The sequence below is a fragment of the Muntiacus reevesi genome, chromosome 2, assembly GCF_963930625.1.
Source record: "Muntiacus reevesi chromosome 2, mMunRee1.1, whole genome shotgun sequence".
Classification (NCBI taxonomy): Eukaryota; Metazoa; Chordata; class Mammalia; order Artiodactyla; family Cervidae; genus Muntiacus; species Muntiacus reevesi.
Window position 1 is genome coordinate 215584128 of NC_089250.1, and position 14443 is coordinate 215598570.

At 44.1% G+C, this 14443-nt stretch overlaps 1 protein-coding gene across 1 annotated transcript; it reads left to right on the forward strand.

The window, feature by feature from the left end:
* Window positions 1-1995: 1995 nt before the first annotated feature.
* LOC136157426 (pyruvate dehydrogenase phosphatase regulatory subunit, mitochondrial-like) lies at window positions 1996-3841 on the forward strand. The gene is made up of 4 exons (XM_065919321.1): window positions 1996-2101; window positions 2457-2538; window positions 2630-2793; window positions 3738-3841. Exons 1-4 carry the CDS (start codon window positions 1996-1998, stop codon window positions 3839-3841), a joined length of 456 nt encoding a protein of 151 aa, XP_065775393.1.
* The last annotated feature ends 10602 nt before the right edge of the window (window positions 3842-14443 follow it).

Here is a 14443-nt window from a genome sequence, read left to right on the forward strand (position 1 = left end):
CTGACCTACCTCAAGAGAAATCTGAATGCAGGTCAAGAAGCAACAGTTAGAACTGGACATGGAACAACAGACTGGTTCCAAATCAGAAAAGGAGTATGCCACGGCTGTATATTGTCACCCTGCTTATTTAACTTATATGCAGAATACATCATGTGAAATGCCAGGCTGGATGAAGCACAAGCTGGAATCAAGATTGCTGGGAGAAATATCAATAACCTCAGATATGCAGATGACACCACCCTTATGGCAGAAAGTGAAGAACTAAAGAGCCCCTTGATAAAAGTGAAAGAGGAGAGTGAAAAAATTGGCTTAAAACTCAACATTCAGGAAACTAAGGTCAGGGCATCTGGTCCCATCACTTCATGGCAAGTAGATGGGGAAACAATGGAAACGGTGACAGACTTTATTTTGGGGGCTCCAAAATCACTGCAGATGTTGACTGCAGCCATGAAATTAAAAGACACTTACTCCTTGGAAGAAAAGTTATGACCAAACTAGACAGTGTATTAAAAAGCAGAGACATTACTTTGCCAACAAAAGTCCATCTAGTCAAAGCTATGGTTTTTCCAGTGGTCATGTATGGATGTGAGAGTTGGACTATAAAGAAAGCTGAGCACCGAAGAACTGATGCTTTTGAACTGTGGTGTTGGAGAAGACTCTTGAGAGTCCCTTGGACTGCAAGGAGATCCAATCAGTCCATCCTAAAGGAAATCAGTCCTGAATATTCATTGGAAGGACTGATGCTAAAGCTGAAGCGCCAATATTTTGGCCACCTGATGTGAAGAACTGACTCATTAGAAAATACCCTGATGCTGGGAAACATTGAAGGCAGGAGGAGAAGGGGACGACAGAGGATGAGATGGTTGGATGGCATCACTGACTCAATGGACATGAGTTTGAGTAAGTTCCAGGAGTTGGTGATGTACAGGGAGGCCTGGCGTGCTGCAGTCCATGGGGTCGCAAAGAGTCGAACACAACAAGTGACTGAACTGATATAATATTCATAAAATAAAGTGGAACAGCCACACAAAGGACTATTAGGTAGATGTGAAAAGAAGGATGAAGATGTCTGTGAACTGCTATGAAGTAATCTCTGGGATACATTGTTACATGAGAAAAAGAAGGTGCTAAAAAGTATATAAAACGTGCTACATTTGTGTAAGAGCTAAGAAGAAGTAAGAAAATATGCAAATATATAGTTATTTTTGCAAAAAAAGAAATATTGGAAGGCTAAAGCAGAAAGTACTGAGGTTGGTTACCTGCCAGTGTAAGTGGGAAATGGGGTAAAGGGTTGGGGCATGGGGGGGGGGGTATTGATATATACGACTTGACTTTGTGTAGTTTTTACTTTTAGAATGATGTGAACATTCTGCATACTCAAAACCATCAGGGTTGGGGGGAGCCAACATTGGAACACTACCAGAAATAACCTACTTGCATTTCAGATGAATAACAGCTTTACTGTAGAGGGGAAAAAAAAAAACAACCCAGGGACTTCCTACCATACCAAAACCTTCTGAAGGTTTTGACGCTACCTTCAGTCAAAGACGACAGGAAATGTGAACATACATTGACTGTAATTAGCGAGTTTATTTTTCACAGGGCTATGGACATTTCTGCTTTCTGTGTATCCTAAGGTTGAGGAAAGGACTAAATATATTGAGGCAACATCTACCACTTATAAAAACCAGGCTCTGAAATTTCAGTTCTCCAAACTTAACAATCTTGTCATGTCAGCAAAGGCCATATTTATCTGATGATTTCAAAGGAATAAGAAAATACTTAAATTATCATGACTATTTCCATTTTAAATAGATACGTGACTGATTCAAGCTTTTCCTCATGAGAACTGATAAGACACTGCATCTGGGAGGATTGTCATTGACTCAGGTTTTGTAGTGGTCACATCTAGTACTGACTGTGGTCACATCTAGTGGTCACATCTAGTTGACTGCAGACACCAGGACTCGCCTGGGGCTAAGCTGGGCAACAACAATGAGCTTCTGCAAGGCCAGCGAGGCCTGTGGGGTGGGAGGAGGCTGCCAGCCGGAGGCAGGGTGGAGCCAGGTGGTGACGACCCAGGCCCTCAGCTGGAAGGGGAGTGGGCTTGCCGGAACACTGCTGCTCCTGAGATGAGAGGAGGGAACTCCACCTTCTCTCCTGGTCCAAGACCCAGGGTCCAGGAGGTCAGATGAGCTGAGCATAGGTCACAGGCCTGCGGCGGCATTGAGAGCGGCCATCTCCATGGGTCCGTGCCCACCAGGGACCGGCGGAGAAAGGGCCTGGTCACCTGAAGGGGTGAGGGAGGGACGGGTCACAGAGCCGTGAGCTGAGCCTGTCTGGGTGGTGGCAGTCCGGGACTCCTTGCGGGTCGTCCGCCTCACAGTCTGGTGGGCTCCCACTGCGCCCCCGCAGGTGGCCCGGTCTGTCTGAGTTTGGGCTGCTTTCCCTTCCAGGTTACACTAGGACGGGCTCCATCTTTCTGGCCCAAACTCAGGACCGGCTCATCTCCCTGAAGCACATCAGCTCGAGGCTGAAGTACGTATGAGGCTGAGCCCGTCCCGACCTCGTGTCAGCTGGCCTCTGCGGAGGCCGGGGAATGTCATTGTGCCCCTGTGTTCTGTGCCAGTGTCATAGGCATCCCCTGCGAGATCGTCTCCCCCAGGAGAGTGGCCGAGCTGCACCCTCTGCTCAACGTGCACGACCTGGTGGGCACCATGCACGTCCCCGAGGATGCGGTGGTGTCCTCCGCCGACGTGGCGCTCGCCCTGGCCAGTGCCGCCTCCCAGAACGGTGAGTGGGTGCAGGGCGAGGAAGACGGGCGTCAGGAGAGCGCTGCCCGGCAGCAGGTCACCAGCCAGTTTCTGTGGCGGAACTCCGGCTGGCGGCTCTGACTTTTTGTCTCGGCGCAGTACCTGTGAACACAGCTTCCCTCGGGGCCACGTTTTTCTTGTTAGGTGTCCTAGGCACTGCCTTTAGTCCTGCTTAGAGCGTTTTAGGTGTAAGGGCCTTTTTCCCTCCACAGGACTTGAGAAGCTCCAAGGCTGGCACAGGCCTTGGGGATTCGGTGCACAGTGGGGGTCATGTCCTGGGGTTGGAATGAACGAGGGGAAGGCTGATCCGTGGTGTTGTCCGCTCTGGATGAACTGGGTCGTGGTGTGGGTCGATGAGGATTGAAAAGGCCCTGTGGCGCTGTTTCTCTCCTGCCCCTTTTATGATCCCTGGACTTTTGTTTGGCTGCGCCATGCCCCTTGTGGGACTTCGGTTCCCAGCCAGCAATGGAACCCAGGCCCCCTGCAGTGGAAGCGTGGACCCGAACCACCGGGCCGCCAGGGAAGTCCCATGATCCCTGGAATTCGATGATGACTTCAGTTGGCTGGTATTTTCAGTCTTGGGAAAGGCCCATTGACACAGTAATGGGCCTTAGTTCAGATCTGTGACTGTGAGGTGGGAGACAGACGAGCCTTTGAGTGAGACAGCTGGAGTTTGACAAGTGGAGTAAAATTCATCCTTTGTTCTCACTCAGACACTCCAAGGACAAAGGCTGTGTCAAAAGCTGAGCTCTGCTAAAGTAAAGAGATAAGGTCCCCCTCTTGAGGTTGAGAAAGACTCCCCTATCTGTACATGCACAGGAAGGCTTCTTGAGGGTCGAAAAGGGAGGGTGCCACCCTTATCATGCACCACAGGCCTCTGAGGTGGGATCATCTTAGAAAAAGTTGTTCTCACATCTTGGGCAGGGTCCTGGACCAGCTGTGTGGAGAAACAAGATGCAAGTGCTACTCATCCAGGAGGTCTGTCCACATTCCTCTCTGGGTGTATTTCTGCCCTGCTTCTGACATAAATAAACCATTTCTCTGTGTGCTCTCCCATATATTGTGCTGTCTCTCTGATAACAAACTTTGTACTTGTTTTGCAGTTTTTGCCTCCTTAAAACATTTTTGCTTTCAAATGGGGTAAGAAGAAGGGAACTTTGCTTCTAGCCTCTAGCCCTTGGTGGACCAGCAGCTAGGTTCAATGCCTAGAGAGGGAAATAAGATCTTGCATCAGGACTGCTGTCCCTCTGAAAAACAGCCGCACAAGTCTTCATGTTATGGTCAAAAGAGGTCAAGTCACCAGTGTGGAGACAGATAAAGGATAGATCCAGTGCCAGTATTTTGTCAACTGTGCTGGTCAGGTAGGTTAGTGACAAGACTGGTCACTGACTTTCTTATTTAACTTTTGTCTCCAGGATTTTGGGGTACAGATGTAAGGCTAGTTTTCTGATGGACTAAGCAGGAGTCCAGAACACACTGTTTCTTGTTTGGTCGGGAAAACTCGGAATCCCCCCCTCCAAACGGGAAGCCTGCCTTTGCCCCTCGTGTGGAAGCCGGGCAACCGTCCCTGCTCCTTCCTGGTCGAGGGGCAGCCCTGCTCAGGGAGGCCCAGAGAGTCAGCGTGGACAGCACCCAGTCCCTGGTTGGGGCTGTGAGGTGGTTCGTTTCATCCCACCACCAGCAGATGCACGTTGGGGGTGCTCCTGTGTCGGGAGCATGGGTCCCGTGTCCAGGACACTAGAGCCTGCAACTCTGACGGCAGGCTGGTCCCTTGCCCCCCTCCACAGTCTTAAGGGCACCCGGGAGTACTTTCCGCCACGTGGACGTCTTCATGGTCGGTGTTTGGGGTTCGCAGTTGAGGTCCGGCATTTCGTTCGAAGGGCCTCACTGGCTCCCCACGAGCTCCTCTTCCGAGCTGGTGACTCTGTCTTTTCTGCTCAGAAAGCAGACTTCGTGGCTCACCCAGTACCGTGTTGCTCCCCTCTGAAAACGTTAGGAACTAAAGCTGGAAGTTGGCTTCCCACAACTTCCCACAGTTGGGGCGGGAGCGCCCAGGAGCCGCTTGAAATGACACTCAAGAGGCTATACCTGCTCACGTGTCCTTCTGTTCCTCTCCACCCACCCATCCCTCTGTCCGTCTGTAGTGGGCATACGAGCTGGGTCTGTGCAGCGAGGAGCCAGTCAGTATCCCGTTGCATGCCTGCGAACACTTCTACCTCCTGACTCGCCCCTGGGAGACCCCTCTGCCGAGCAGCACACCAAGTGAGGACTTGCGCCTTTTTTTACTCTTGTCTCCTCGCCCCTGTTCTGTCCTCTGCCAAGAAGGGCTTTCTGCTGAGGACAGACTGCACCCAGAAGAGTCTTTTCACTTTTTTTCTGGAGCATGTTACAGGGAGGTAGACCCCGTTCTAATTTGACTTGAATGTCTCCTTTTGAAAGGATGACCAAAGTGGGCGTGCCATTTGAGCAGGTTTGTTCCTTTGTTTGCAAGCTAACTGTAGTCCCAGGCAGAGGTCTGAATTGTGCAAGTTTGGAATATAACCTCCCATCAATCTTGATTCCAGCTTGTGCTTCATCCAGTCCAGCATTTCCATGATGTACTCTGCATATAAATTAAATAAGCAGGGTGACAATATACAGCCTTGATGTACTCCTTTCGCAGTTTGGAACCAGTCTGTTGTTCCATGTCCAGTTCTAACTGTTGTTTCCTGACCTGCATACAGATTTCTCAGGAAGCAGGCAAGGTGGTCTGGTATTCCCATCTCTTGAAGAATTTTTCACAGTTTGTTGTCATCCACACAGGCATTGGCGTAGTCAATAAAGTAGAAGTACATGTTTTTCTGGAACTCTCTTGCTTTTTCAATGATCCAGCGGATGTTGGCAATTTGATCTCTGCTTCCTCTGCCTTTTCTAAAACCAGTTTGAACATCTGGAAGTTCACGGTTCATGTACTGTTGAAGCCTGACTTGGAGAATTTTGAGATTTAATTAGCTAGTGTGTGAGATGAGTGCAATTGTGTGGTAGTTTGAGCATTCTTTGACATTGCTTTTTTTGGGGATTAGAATGAAAACTGACCTTTTCCAGTCCTGTGGCCACTGCTGAGTTTTCCAAATTTGCTGACATATTGAGTGCAGCACTTTCACAGCATCATCTTTTAGGATTTGAAATACCTCGACTGGAATTCCATCACCTCCACTAGCTTTGTTCATAGTGATGCTTTTTTTTTTTCCCCCGCAGTGATGCTTTTTAAGGCCCACTTGACTTCACATTCCAGGATGCCTGGCTCTAGGTGAATGATCACACCATCATGGTTATTTGGGTCATGAAGATCTTTTTTGTATAGTTCTTCTGTGTATTCTTGCCACCTCTTCTTAATATCTTCTGCTTCTGCTAGGTCCATACTATTTCTGTCCTTGATTGTGCCCATGTCTGCAAGAAATGTTACCTTGGTAACTCTAATTTTCTGGAAGAGATCTCTAGTCTTTCCCTTTCTGTTGTTTTCCTCTATTTCTTTGCATTGATCACTGAAGAAGGGTTTCTTATCTTTCCTTGCTGTTCTTTGGAACTCTGCATTCAAATGGGTATATCTTTCCTTTTCTCCTGTGCCTTTTGCTTCTCTTCTTTTCACAACTCTTTGTAAGGCCTCCTCAGACAACCATTGTGCCTTTTGGCATTTCTTTTTCTTGGGGATAGTCTTGATCACTGCCTCCTGTACAATGTCATGAACCTCCATCCATAGTTTTTCAGGCACTCTGTCTATCATATCTAATCCATTGAATCTGTTTGTCTCTTCCTCTGTACAATGGTAAGGAATTATAATTTAGGTCATACCTGAATGGTCTAGTGGTTTTCCCTAGTGTCTTCAATTTAAGTCTGAATTTTGCAATTAGGAGTTCATGATCAGAGTCACAGTCAGCTCCTGGTTTTGTTTTTGCTGACTGTATAGAGCTTCTTCATCTTTGACTGCAAAGAATATAATCAATCTGATTTTGGTGTTGGCCATCTGGTGATGTCCACATGTAGAGTCTTCTCTTGTGTTGTTGGAAGAGGGTGTTTGCTATGACCAGTGCGTTCTCTTGGCAAAACTCTTAGCCTTTGCCCTGCTTCATTCTGTACTCCAAGGCCAAATTTACCTGTTATTCCAGGTATTTCTTGACTTCCTACTTTTGCATTCCAGTCCCCTATAATGAAAAGGACATCTTTTTTGGGTGTTAGTCCTAGAATGTCTTGTAGGTCTTCATAGAACCATTCAGCTTCAGCTTCTTCAGCATTACCAATTGGGACATAGACTTGGATTACCATGATATTGAATGGCTTGCCTTGGAAATGAATAGAGATTATTCTGTCGTTTTTGAGATTGCATCCAAACACTGCATTTCGGACTCTTTTGTTGACTATGATGGCTACTTCATTTCTTCCAAGGGATTCTTGCCCACAGTCATAGACACAGTGGTCATCTGAGTTAAATTCACCCATTCCAGTCCTTCTTAGTTCACTGATACCTAAAATGTCGACATTCACTCTTGCCATCTCCTGTTTGACCACTTCCAATTTGCCTTGATTCATGGACCTAACATTCCAGGTTCCTATGCAATATTGTTCTTTACAGCATCAGACCTTGCTTCCATCACCAGTCACCATCAGTCACATCCACAGCTGGGTGTTGTTTTTGCTTTGGCTCTGTCTCTTCATTCTTTCTGGAGTTATTTCTCCACTGATCTCCAGTAGCATATTGGGCACCTACCGACCTAGGGAGTTCATCTTTCAGTTTCCTATCTTTTTCCCTTTTCATACTGTTTACAAGGTTCTCAAGGCAAGAATACTGAAGTGGTTTGCCATTCCCTTCTCCAATGACCATTTTTGTCAGAAGCTGTAATTAAGATTCCTGGGGAAAATATCAATAACCCCTGATATGCGGATGCCACCACACTTATGGCAGAAAGTGAAGAAGAACTAAGCCTCTTGATGAAAGTGAAAGCAGAGAGTGAAAAAGTTGGCTTAAAACCCAACATTCGGGAAAGTAAGATCATGGCATCCGGTCCCATCACGTCATGGCAAGTAGATGGGGAAACAGTGGAAACAGTGACAGACTTCATTTTAGGGGGCTCCAAAATCACTGCAGATGGTGACTAAAGCCATGAAATAAAAGACGCTTGCTCCTTGGAAGAAAAGCTATGACCAACCTATACAGCATATTAAAAAGCAGACATTAATTTGCCAACAAAGATATGTCTAGTCAAAGTGATGGTTTTTCCAGTAGTCATGTATGAATGTGAGAGTTGGACTATAAAGAAAGCTGAGCACTGAAGAATTGATGCTTTTGAAGTGTGATGTTGGAGAAGACTCTTGAGAGTCCCTTGGACTGCAAGGAGATCCAACCAGTCCCTCCTAAAGGAGATCAATCCTGGGTGTTCATTGGAAGGACTGAAGCTAAAGCTGAAACTCCAATACTTTGGCCACCTGATGCAAAGAGCTGATTCATTAGAAGAGACCCTGATGCTGGGAAAGATTGAAAAGGAGAAGGGGACGACAGAGGATGAGATGGTTGTGTGGCATTACCAACTTGATGGTCATGAGTTTGAATAAGCTCTGGAAGTTGGTGATGGACAGAGAGGCCTGGTGTGCTGCAGTCCATGGCGTTCCAAAGGGATGCACGACTGAGCAACTGAATTGAACTGAACTGGAATATAACCTAGAGCTGACATAATGCTACCCATTGTGGAGATGTCACAGGTGAGCTCTAAACTCGGGCTGTTCAGTGACTCCCAGCGCCGTAGGGAGGGTTTGATACCACTTGGAGGTCTTCATCCCTGGAGTGGGCCTGCAGCCCCTGTGTCAGGCTTCCATGTGGCACAGTGGCAATTATGTGGTTTGATTCTGAGAACTAGCCAAAGCTTCTAGGTAAGTGATTGGGTTAGCGGTAATCTGAAAAAGTCTCCACAGTAAATCTGGGAGGGAGCATCCTCACCCATGCCTGGGAAAAGTATTTTTTCCCCATGCTGAGCAGTAAATCCTTGTATTGTTTTTCTTTCAAAAAGAAAAACACATAGTGGTTTTTTTTACACATAGTGGTATGTAACTGTTAATGCTGCACTTGTAATTTATTCCTCCCTCTCCCTCCCCATTGTCCCCTTTGGTAATCATAAATTTATTTTCTATGTCTGTGAGTCTGTTTCTTATATAAATAATCCATTTGTATCATTTCTAATTCCACATGTTAAGTCATAAATAGTATTTATCTGTCCCTGTCTTACTTCACTTAGTATGATAATCTCTAGGTCCATCATGTTGCTGCAGATGGTATTATTTTATTCTCCTTTATGGTTGAGAAATATTCCATTATGTATACATTGACTATAAACTTTACCCATTCACCTGTCAATGGACATTTAGGTTGCTTCCACGTCTTTGCTCTTGTAATTATTTCTGCTCTGAACATAGGGGTGCATATATCTTTTTGAATTACAGTTTTTTTCAGATATATGCCCAGGAGTGGGAATGCTAGATCATTCAGTTCAGTTCAGTTGCTCAGTAGTGTCTGACTCTTTGCAACCCCATGAACTGCAGCACGCCAGGCCTCCCTGTTCATCACCAACTCCCAGAGTCCACCCAAACCCATGTCCATCAAGTCGGTGATGCCATCCAACCACCTCATCCTCTGTTGTCCCCTTCTCCTCATGCCCTCAATCTTTCCCAGCATCAGGGTCTTTTCAAATGAGTCAGCTCTTTGCATCAGGTGGTCAAAGTATATTGGTTACTCTTACTTTAGCTTTTTAAGGAAACTCCATACAGTTTTTCATAGTGGCTACAGCAATTTACATTCTCATCAACAGTGTACAGGGGTCACTTTCTCCACACTCTCTCCAGTATTTATTGTTTGTAGACTTTTTGATGAACACCATTCTGATTGGGTTAGATGATATCTCACTGTAGTTTTGATTTGCATTTCTCTAATAATTAGCAGTGTTGAGCATTTTTTCATGGCCATCTGTCTGTCTTCTTTGGAGAAATGTCTATTCAGTTATTCTGTACTTTTTTATTTTCTTTAAATTTATTTATTTTAATTACAATATTGTAGTGGTTTTTGCCATACATTAACATGAATCACCCATGGGTGTACATATGTCCCCATTCTGAGACACCCTCCCACCTTCCTCCCCATCCCATCCCTCTGGGTCATCCCAGTGCACCAGCCCCCAGCACCCTGTCTCATGCATCAAACCTGGACTGGCGATCTGTTTCACATATGATAATATACATGTTTCAATGCTATTCTCTCAAATCATCTCACCCTCGCCTTCTCCCACAGAGTCCAAAAGACTGTTCTATAGATCTGTGTCTCTTTTGCTGTCTCGCATACAGGGTTATCGTTATCATCTTTCTAAATTCCATATATATGCGTTAGTATACTGTATTGGTGTTTTTCTTTCTGGCTTACTTCACTCTGTATAATGGGCTCCAGTTTCATCCACCTCATTACTGATTCAAATGTATTGTTTTTAATGGCTGAGTAATATTCCATGGTGTATATGTACCACAGTTTTTTTTATCCATTCGTCTGCTGATGGACATCTAGTTTGCTTCCATGTCCTGGCTATTATAAACAGTGCTGCGATGAACACTGGGGTACATGTGTCTCTTTCAATTCTGGTTTCCTTGGTGTGTATGCCCAGAAGTGGGATTGCTGGGTCATATGGCAGTTCTATTTCCAGTTTTTTAAGGAATCTCCAAACTGTTCTCCATAGTGACTGTACTAGTTTGCATTCCCATCAACAGTGTAAGAGGGTTCCCTTTTCTCCACACCCTCTCCAGCATTTATTGCTTGTAGACTTTTGGATAGCAGCCATTCTGACTGGCGTGTAATGGTACCTCATCGTGGTTTTGATTTGCATTTCTCTGATAATGAGTGATGTTGAGCATCTTTTTATGTGTTTGTTAGCCATGTGTATGTCTTCTTTGGAGAAATGTCTGTTTAGTTCTTTGGCGCATTTTTTTATTGGGTCGTTTATTTTTCTGGAATTGAGCTGCAGGAGTTGCTTGTATATTTGAGATTAATTTTGTCAGTTGCTTCATTGCTATTATTTTCTCCCATTCTAAAGGCTGTCTTTTCACCTTGCTTATAGTTTCCTTTGTTGTGCAAAAGCTTTTAAGTTTGATTAGGTCCCATTTGTTTATTTTTGGTTTTATTTCCATTACTCTGGGAGGTGTGTCATAGAGGATCCTGCTGTGATTTATGTTGGAGAGTGTTTTGCCTATGTTCTCCTCTAGGAGTTTTATAGTTTCTGGTCTTATGTTTATATCTTTAATCCATTTTGAGCTTATTTTTGTGTATGGTGTTAGAAAGTGTTCTAGTTTCACTCTTTTACAAGTGGTTGACCAGTTTTCCCAGCACCACTTGTTAAAGAGGTTGTCTTTTTTCCATTGTATATTCTTCTTGCCTCCTTTGTCGAAGATAAGGTGTCCATAGGTACGTGGATTTATCTCTGGGTTTTCTATTTTGTTCCATTCATCTATATTTCTGTCTTTGTGCCAGTACCATACTGTCTTGATGACTGTGGCTTTGTAGTAGAGCCTGAAGTCAGGCAGGTTGATTCCTCCAGTTCCATTCTTCTTTCTCAAGAATGCTTTGGCTATTCGAGGTTTCTTGTGCTTCCATACAAACTGTGAAATTATTTGCTCTAGCTCTGTGAAAAATACCGTTGGTAGCTTGATAGGGATTGCATTGAATCTATAGATTGCTTTGGATAGTATACTCATTTTCACAGTATTGATTCTTCCAACCCATGAGCATGGTATATTTCTCCATCTATTTGTGTCCTCTTTGATTTCCTTCATCAGTATTTTATAGTTTTCTATATATAGGTGTTTTGTTTCTTTAGGTATATTCCTAAGTATTTTATTCTTTTCATTGCAATGGTGAATGGAATTGTTTCCTTAATTTCTCTGTTTTCTCATTGTTAGTGTATAGGAATGCAAGGGATTTCTGTGTTGATTTTATATCCTGCAACTTTACTATATTCATTGATTAGCTCTAGTAATTTTCTGGTGGAGTCTTTAGGGTTTTCTATGTAGAGGATCATGTCATATGCAAACAATGAGAGTTTTATGTCTTCTTTTCCAATCTGGATTCCTTTTATTTCTTTTTCTGCTCTGATTGCTGTGGCCAACACTTCCAAAACTATGTTGAATAGTAGTGGTGAGAATGGGCACCCTTGTCTTTTTCCTGACTTTAAGGGAAATGCTTTCAATATTTCACCATAGAGGATAGTGTTTGCTGTGGGTTTGTCATATACAGTTTTTATTGTGTTGAGGTATGTTCCTTCTATTCCTGCTTTCTGGAGGGTTTTTTTTTTTTTTATCATAAATGGATGTTGAATTTTGTCAAAGGCTTTCTCATCATCTATTGAGATAATCATATGGTTTTTATCTTTCAATTTGTTAATGTGGTGTACATTGATTGAATTGTGGATATTGAAGAATCCTTGCATTCCTGGGATAAAACCCACTTGGTCATGATGTATGATCTTTTTAATATGTTGTTGGATTCTGTTTGCTAGAATTTTGTTAAGGATTTTTGCATCTATGTTCATCAGTGATATTGGCCTGTAGTTTTTTTTGTGTGTGTGTGTGTGTGGCATCTTTGTCTGGTTTTGGAATTAGGGTGATGGTGGCCTCATAGAATGAGTATGGAAGTTTACCTTCCTCTGCAATTTTCTGGAAGAGTTTGAGTAGGATAGGTGTTAGCTCTTTATATTTTTGGTAAATGCAGCTGTGAAGTCATCTGGTCCTGGGCTTTTGTTTGCTGGAAGATTTCTGATTACAGTTTTAATTTCTGTGCTTTTGATGGGTCTGCTACTGGTCAGGGCATAGACTTGGATTACCGTGATATTGAATGGTTTGCCTTGGAAACGAACAGAGATCATCCTGTCATTTTTGAGATTGCATCCAAGTACTGCATTTTGGACTCTTAACAAAAGACTATGATGGCTACTCCATTTCTTCTAAGGGATTCCTGTCCACAGTAGTAGATATAATGGTCATCTGAGTTAAATTCACCCATTCCAGTCCATCTTAGTTCACTGATTCCTAGAATGTTGATGTTCACTCTTGTCATCTCCTGTTTGACCACTTCCAATTTGCCTTGATTCATGGACCTAACATTCCAGGTTCCTATGCAATATTGTTCTTTACAGCATCAGACCTTGCTTCCATCACCAGTCACCATCAGTCACATCCACAGCTGGGTGTTGTTTTTGCTTTGGCTCTGTCTCTTCATTCTTTCTGGAGTTATTTCTCCAATGATCTCCAGTAGCATATTAGGCACCTACCGACCGGGGAGTTCATCTTTCAGTATCCTATCTTTTTGCCCTTTCATACTGTTCATGGGGTTCTCAAGGCAAGAATACCAAAGTGGTTTGCCATTCCCTTCTTCAGTGGACCACATTCTGTCAGACCACCTGACCTGCCTCTTGAGAAACCTGTATGCAGGTCAGGAAGCAACAGTTAGAACTGGACATGGAACAACAGAGTGGTTCCAAATAGGAAAAGGAGTACATCAAGGCTGTATATTGTCACCCTGCTTATTTAACTTATATGCAGAGTACATCATGAGAAACGCTGGGCTAGAGGAAGCACAGGCTGGAATCAAGATGGCCGGGAGAAATATCAATAACCTCAGATATGTAGATTACACCACCCTTATGGCAGAAAGTGAAGAAGAACTAAAGAGCCTCTTGATGAAGGTGAAAGAGGAGAGTGAAAAAGTTGGCTTGAAGCTCCACATTCAGAAAACTAAGATAATGGCATCCAGTTCCATCACTTTATGGCAAATAGATGGGGAAACAGTGGAAACAGTGGCTGACTTTATTTTTCTGGGCTCCCAAATCACTGAAGATGGTGATTGCAGTCATGAAATTAAAAGACGCTTACTCCTTGGAAGGAAAGTTATCACTAACCTAGACAGCATATGAAAAAGCAGAGACATTACTTTGTCAACAAAGGTCTGTCTAGTCAAGGCTATAGTTTTTCCAGTGGTCATGTATGGATGTGAGAGTTGGATTATAAAGAAAGCTGAGCACCCAAGAATTGATGCTTTTGAAGTGTGGTGTTGGAGAAGACTCTTGAGAGTCCCTTGGGCTGCAAGGAGATCCAACCAGTCTATCCTAAAGGAGAACAGTCCTGGGTGTCCATTGGAAGGACTGATGTTGAAGCTGAAATTCCAATACTTTGACCACCTGATGCGAAGAGCTGACTCATCTGAAAAGACCGTGATGCTGGGAAAGATTGAGGGCATGAGGAGAAGTGGACGAAAGAGAATGAGATGGTTGGATGGCATCACTGACTTGATGGACATGGGTTTGGGTGAACTCCAGGAGTTGGTGATGGACAGGGAGGCCTGGTGTGCTGCGGTTCATGGGGTCGCAAAGAGTCGGACACGACTGAGAGACTGAACTGAACTGATGGGTCTGTTAAAATTTTCTATTTCTTCCTGGTTCAGTTTTGGAAAGTTGTACTTTTGTAAGGGTTTGTCCATTTCTTCCAAAGTGCCCATTTTATTGGCATATAGTTGCTGATAGTAGTCTCTTATGATCCTTTGTATTTCTGTGTTGTCTGTTGTGATTTTTCCATTT

Excerpts from the sequence above, each read along its gene's own strand:
- LOC136157426 (XM_065919321.1), top strand. The coding sequence starts at position 1,996 with ATGAGCTTCTGCAAGGCCAGCGAGGCCTGTGGGGTGGGAGGAGGCTGC. Across the intron at positions 2,102-2,456 it reads GGCCCTCAGCTGGAAGGGGA|GTTACACTAGGACGGGCTCC; the intron begins GTGGGCTTGCCG and ends TTTCCCTTCCAG. Across the intron at positions 2,794-3,737 it reads CAGTGCCGCCTCCCAGAACG|GGTCCTGGACCAGCTGTGTG; the intron begins GTGAGTGGGTGC and ends CATCTTGGGCAG.